This window comes from Lethenteron reissneri, chromosome 27, assembly GCF_015708825.2.
Source record: "Lethenteron reissneri isolate LAM-NWPU_2019-01 chromosome 27, ASM1570882v1, whole genome shotgun sequence".
Classification (NCBI taxonomy): Eukaryota; Metazoa; Chordata; class Hyperoartia; order Petromyzontiformes; family Petromyzontidae; genus Lethenteron; species Lethenteron reissneri.
The window spans coordinates 6,158,789-6,166,022 of NC_083805.1; the positions used below are offsets into that span (position 1 = coordinate 6,158,789).

General features: G+C 48.7%; 1 protein-coding gene across 6 annotated transcripts in view; it reads right to left on the reverse strand.

Moving 5' to 3' along the window:
• Positions 1-6,933, reverse strand: part of LOC133348439 (uncharacterized) — a 12,979-nt gene extending 6,046 nt beyond the window's left edge. For 2 of the 6 annotated variants that reach the window (XM_061561246.1, XM_061561244.1), the window contains exon 1: positions 5,958-6,871. Coding sequence is in view for 2 of the 6 variants with exons in the window: in XM_061561241.1 (XP_061417225.1) it covers positions 1,897-1,992; positions 6,774-6,833 (156 nt within the window). In the remaining 4 variants the exon portion in view is untranslated. Of the gene's footprint in view, positions 1-1,896; positions 1,993-2,622; positions 2,709-5,957 lie in introns of all 6 variants that reach the window. The other 4 variants (XM_061561242.1, XM_061561245.1, XM_061561241.1 and 1 more) reach the window with 4 other exon arrangements.
• Positions 6,934-7,234: the final 301 nt, after the last annotated feature.

Below are 7,234 nucleotides of genomic sequence, written 5' to 3' on the forward strand. Positions count from 1 at the left end.
TTCAGTAATTAAAGCATTATAATTGGAATGTGATCGGAGATAGATCCATAAACCTACACACACACACTTGGTAGCATGAAGAGTCTATCGTATTAGATTCACTCCCATGAACCTCCACGTAGCCCCTCCCCCCATACACACACGGCATGAAGAGACCTTCATCCAGCAGTGGATTGACAAACGGGCTGTACACGTGTACACACAAACCTGCACACATCCCATCATCATCATCGTCGTCGCTGGTGTGCGATCGTTTCAAACGCTGATACTTATTTTCGGCTGTTGTGTTTCATTCAATACGGAATGTATCGCAAACATTTCGACCACCTGCACGTCTAATTATAAATTATAATTAAAACTGCTGTCGATTTACGCATTCAATAATACCATATTAAATCAGCCCGTGTATGTACGTAACTGGATGATGAACTTCGTTCGCACCGTACGTAACCAACCGTGCGAATTGGCGGTGCGGGCTCTTGGTGGATTATTACATGACAGGATTGTGATGAGATGGCGATGGGTTGGGGGGAAGAGGCCTCCATCCATCCAGCAGTGGATTGATCATGGCTGACGACAACGACGACGTTGATGATGATGATGACATTTATACCGTGCCAGATTTTGCAGACAGGTCAACAACTCAGAGGCGCAGAGCCAAGCTCCGGGCTGCTCGAAAGCCCTTTAGATGTTTCTTAAAAGTCAGAGTGCATCTGATGTTGCGGATTTGCAAATGGATAGAGGAACGAATGATAATTTGATGGACCCGCTGTGTATCTTCTCTGCATGTGTGCAAATATCAGTGAACATAATCGCGTCTGCAAAACTCCCTGTAACGTGGCCATAACAAATATGAAAGGAACACGCAATAAAAACGTAGGGTGCACAGCAAGCGTGCATTATCATCGCCTCTATAACGTCTGTCCAAACTCTGTAAAAAAAAAATAAAACATCCACTACTGTTCCATTAAAACTTAGACTGGAGCTTACCCTTACATTTGTCTGACACATTCCCAATGATCAACATATTCGTGCCATTGTTTCGTCTCTCCTTTTCAACAACGCACACGCAACTTTTGTCTCCAAACGAGCGAAAGAAAGAAAATACATCGTGGAAATTAAACCCTCGTAAAATACTGCGCCCGGTTCCCCGGTGGCTTTTGTGTAACTCTCTTCCCTCTTGTCCCGAGATGTCTCCCAGGCGACGCGGAGGCTCTCGCGGACTCGGTGCCCTGAGCTTGAAGGCAAACTAACCTCACCGACGGTGGCAGGGGGACCTGCGGTCAGCTTGTCGCGGCTGTGCGGCAGTCGCGATTGGCTCTTCTGTCTCATTATAGGGGCCCGTGCATTTAGTATTTTAGTAGGTACGCCAAATAAAATCTGTCAAAACTTGACCCCCCCTCCCTGTTACTTTTTACACCACACCCACCACCTCCGAATCCTATAGAACGGCCAATTTTTAATCCAAGCAGAAACGACCAATGATTAATAATATTAACGTGTTTAAGCAAACAGAAAGTCCACCGCCGGCTGCATTAAATAATGAAGTTTCGTACCTTGGCCACTTATTTTGCTGAGCTGCGTGATAGCTGCAGTCAGGGGCACGGTGGCACACGAGTGACACCTCTCCCACAGTCCCACTTCTCCCGCTAGTACTTATAGTCTCACAGCTGAAGACACTGAACTATCGCTCATTTGAAGGCCAATGTCGACAAATCATTATCGAGGCTTCACCCCCCTCCCTGTCCCCCCTCCGTGCGTACGTGCTAAATGGACGGCCCCCTAATAGCACGGTTAGTTACGTACGGCGCGAAGGAAGTTCAACATGCAACAAAGACAAATATACCCCGTATAGCCTTAACAGACTGTTGGGGCAAGTGCAAGTTGGTGAGCCACCTGTGAAGGCCGGCACGGCACACGAGGGGATGGTGGGTGACCAGCACCACGCCCGGCCGCTTTTGTCTCCCCAGTGGCGATGTTTCCTGCACGCCACTGCACCAGATACACATTTGAGGCTGAGTTCGACCTAGGGGAGGGCCCAGCACCGGTTCGCACTTTGAACTTCTTTCGCACACCGCACGTAGCCGGGCGGACAACGAACTAAACACAACAAGCAACTTGGAAAGAAATTAGTTTTTTAAAAGCGTTAAAGAAAACTCCGGCCCACGGTTTGTGCATCGCTCGGTTGTTGTTTTTTTTATCGAGGGGGATTTTTTAATATTTTAATTGGTGCACAGCGTCAACAAGCCGATCGCTCAGCACACATGGGGGGGGGGGGGTGGTGGTGGCTTGTTTAATGAGTGTAAGGGCTGCCCCGGGGTTTGTGGCGGTTAAAAAGGTGGGAATAGCTTGCCAACACCACCTTTTGACCAATAGCGTACTACGTCCTGACCTCGTCCTTCAAACCTTAACCATCTTTGCCCTTCCTAACATAACCCCTCCATTTCCCTATCGCCAACCCTTCCTTACCATTCCATCCACTACCCAACACTCAAATCCCATCAATTTCCCCCATCAGCCAATAACTAGTGTAGCATTTTTTTTATTGTTGACAAACGCTGATGATAAGATAAGACGTGTTTGCTGGCTTATGCCTCAATCAACACCGTCAAAGAAATGCACCTGGTGTGTGACGAAGCCCATTCCGGAAGATATTTGGGGTTTAACGCACCACTTTCTCCGGTTCAGAAAACAGCGGCATGAATTTCCTTTGGTATGGGAAAAAATAAACCATTGCGAAATATTACAATGCAGCACTGTCACACGGCACGTGGTGACGTGAAGGAATGCAATCCGTTCGTAATTACAATTCAACAATGTGCAACGCTTTTGTCATTCCACCGCTTGATGAAAAGCCACCCCACGCTGTATCCGTCATCATGGCGGTTGTTTGACCATACTTCACCACGCTGGCAAAGGGGGTTGCATGCCTGTCAAACCCGTATCAGTGCCGACCTTATTACAGACCAATTCAGACCTTATTGGTCACCCCGTGCTCTTAATAGATCTCAACGTTCATCCTACAAAGTCCCATCACAAGGGAGAAACACAAACAATTCTTGACTTAAAGCTTTCGTGACTGCGGGAATTCATATTCTTTGGGTCTATCGGTACAGTCAAGTTGATAGGCTCAAAGAAAATAACAACAAACTACGTTTCGATCGCAACACAGGCGGTCGTCTTCAGGAAGAAAAAAATCAACAACGAATTTTTTTTTATACTCTTAGAAATTGTACGCCGTATGGACCTGAAAACTCAATGTCCTTGAACAAGAATACGGGGTAAACCGTATGGGTTGACAGCTTTGGGGTTGAGCTGATGTTACGTCGTGGGGCCGGGTTTGTAGTTCAGAGCACGAACCACTGCGCCACCCTTCCACCCTGGGCTGAGTATCATCGCATCTCCGATAAGCACGGTTGGCTACGTACGGTGCGAAAGAAGTCCAACATACATGCAGACTATACACAGTGCGTACAGGTGAACTTAGTGTCTGAGAAAGTGGTCATTGCGAGTTATGGGAAGCGCTAGTGTAGTGGTTACTCCGTTGCACTATGAACCTAGATACTGGGCCCTCCCCTAGGTCGACTCAGCCTCGAATGAGTACCTGGCGCAGTGTGCAAACATCGCCACTAGGGAGACAAAGGCGGCTTGGCATGGTGCTAGCCACTAACCCACTTCGTGTGCCGTGCCGGCTTTCATAGGTGGCTCGCTAACAGCACTTGCCCCAATAGTTTGTTAAGGCTGTACGGGGAATCTTTGCCTTTTATTAAGGGTGTTTCATGACCGTTTACGTTGGCAATAGAGCTCGGTTTTACGTCGTGGAATATGGGAACTTAGTGGCAGCGTTGACCACTACTCGGCGATATATTACGACCCTTTAAACTGGACGAGTGTGCGTGTGTGTGTTTTTAACAGCTAAATATCTCGATAAGATACAAACTGCGGTCAACACAGTGGGGAGCGGTGGTGTAGCGGTTAGCGCGCTGCGCTATGAACCCGGCGACCCGGGTTCGATTCCCGCTCACGGCCAACACCAGTGACGATTATCTGAACCGGTCCTGGGCCTCCCCTAGGTCGACTCAGCCTGAAACGAGTACCTGGTGCGGTGTGTAAACATCGCCACTGGGGAGACAAAGGCGGTCGGGCGTGGTGCTGGCCCACCCACCCCCTCGTGTACCGTTCTGGCCTTCATAGGTGCTCGCTAACAGCACTTGCCCCTACAGTCTGTTAAGGCTATACGGGGGATATTTGTCTTTTGTCTTTAACAACTGAATATCTCGATAAGCTCTGCGTACATTTGTAAATGTCACAAAAGTTCAGATGTAAAACGAGCTGATGCTGCTGCATTGGCAGCGGTGAACTCAACAACATCATATGTCGATGACGCATTGGCTTTAATAGGAAAACACAACAGGCAACGCTATATGGGAAATGGCCCTTCTCTCGGGGTTAGGATCGGCACCATGAAGAAGGCCCCTTGCCCAGAACGTCGCCAATTGCGTGCCTTCCTTTTTAAGGCGGCGGGTGTTATTGATGAACGCAGCGAGTGGTGTTTATGCGCATATTTAATAAGCAATTAGAACAACCAAGCGTGGAGTTTGGTGTTCAAAGTCAAAATGGTAAATGCCCCATTTCCAGTTGGCAAGTGTACAACATCCGTGCATTGGTTTCGTGCTCTTGGCGATCATCAGTAATCCGTGGTACATTGTCGCTGCCATGACTGCGGTACTGATACAAGGCGTGTGTGCGTGTGTGTGTAATACATTTGACCAGACGAGACGGGTTACCAACGCAGGCCTATTTTCCACTCACAATCAATAATCGACTGCTATTTTATCCACCCCACTGTTCAATAACACGAAATCCCTCCGCGTCTCGGATTAGCACGGTTGGCTACGTACGGCGCGAAAGAAGTTCAACGTACATACATACTCCCCCTACTTTCGCTCGTAGGAATTGCCTCACCATACTTCACCACGCCGGTTCAGATACATTCCTGGGCAGTGCGCTCACCACTGCGCCACCGCTCCACCACGGCACACACACACATATTTAGCATAGACTACATTTGCTTTAAACAAATATCTCTCGCGTGCTGTAAGACTCCCGTAGACTTTGTAACTTACACAGCGACCAACTTCATAGCTGTCAACCCCTTATTACCATGTCCTCCCTTATTACAGACCAATTCAAACTTTTATTGCTCACCCCGTGCCCTTATAAATCTCAACGTTCATCCTATAAAGTCCCATCACAAGGGAGAAACACAAACAAATAGACAACAACAAAAAATGTTGCCCGCATTTAAACGGCTCAATTTCCCTGTAAAAGAATACGGGGTAAACCTCGTGGGTTGACAGGTACACAACTTGCACGAGAAGACATACATCTGTTGCAGGGGCTGTAGTCTTGTAAACGCATCACGACTCGAACAACACAAAAAACTGTTCCCGTGGTGGTCACACCAAATACAAACTTCCCTTTAAAGAGTTCCCTCTCGGTCCGAGGTGTTTCTTATTTCCACCCATCGTCGTCGTAGTGCATTAGGCACGGCCTCATTATATAAAACGTGAGAGATGCATCGGTTAAATTTCGATTTAAAGCTTTCGTGACTGCAGGGATTAATCTTCTTGGTTCTTTCGGTAAAGTCACGTAGAAGGGAAGTAATAAAATAATAAAAATAAAACATAATATTTTAATTATTTTTCGTGACTGCTTCTCACTGGTTGCTTTCGGAATCAGTAAAGGAAGAAGTTAACATAACTCGTTTTATTGTTCCCTCACGAACCGCAGAGAACGGAAGAAGTGTCGGTTTTGGTTCCCGAGCGAGCGAGTTGCCTGACCCGCAGAAGAGAGGAGAGAGAGAGGAGAGATGAGAGGAGAGAGAGAGACACACACACACACGAGATTTGACAAGTGACTCAACGAAGTTTTGGTGGTGGTTCGTGAAAACTCACCGCGCACTCAGAGACGAGTCAAGAGAGGCTGACGGGAGAGTGGCACTGGCGTCAGATCCGCCTAATCGATGATTTTTTTAAAAACAATGGCACACGACAAAAAAAACACACACACACACGCACAGCCACGAGCGATGAGGCTGTTGAACTCAGTTGCGGCTTCGTCCGAGTCCACCAGTTGCTCGTGGCTGTCATCGAGGACTGCTTTTCGTTGCTCTCTAGGGGGTGGTTGGTTGGGTGGGTGGTGGTTGTGCGCAAAGTTCGCGAGACGCGACAACCTCAGGAGGGAAAAAAACGCCGCTTGCCACAGTTGCCCCTAGTTACTCATTCTTCCGGGCCAAACGAGAAAGCACACACACACCCCGCCTCTCCTCCCTGCACCTCGCATCATCGCCAACCCCCTCTCTCCATCATCACCATCACCTCCTCTTTCCACCATCATCATTACCGTCTCTTTCCACCATCATCATAATCACCACCATCTCCTCTTTCCACCATCATTATCATCACCACCATCATCATCTCCTCATTTCCACCATCATTATCATCATCACCACCATCTCCTCTTTCCACCATCATTATCATCACCATCATCACCACCATCTCCTCTTTCCACCATCATTATCATCACTGTCTCTTTCCACCATCATTATCATCACCACCATCATTACCGTCTCTTTCCACCATCATTATCATCACCATCATCATCACCGTCTCTTTCCACCATCATTATCATCACCACCATCATTACCGTCTCTTTCCACCATCATTATCATCACCAACATCACCACCAGTGCTTTCACCACCATCACCTACTTTTTCCACCATCACACTTAGCACCATCACCGCCATCACCTCCTCTTTCCGCCATCGCATCACCTCTTCTCTCCACTACCACCACGAGCATGATCTGTCAACCATCACCACCATCAATCACCTCCTCCTCTTATTACCACCGCCACCACCACCATCCCCGCCTCCAAGTCACAATCCTCCAGACGAGTGACCCCCAGCAGCAAGCGGCCTGAGCACGCGGAGATGCGTGCAAGACGCAGAGAGGATGCAGAGGGGGCGAGAGGGAATGAGAGGGGGGTGAGGAGTTGGTTGCGTAGGGGGTGGGGGAATCGGAGAAGCGTCGCTCGGGGGTGGGTGGGGTGGACACTGGGACCCCTGTCTGGATAGGGGGGGGGGGGACCCCTGTCTGGATAGTGGGGGGGGGGGACCCCGCAAAAGCTTCGCGCCGACACGGCTCATTTGCCGCTAAAAGGCCGCTCCCC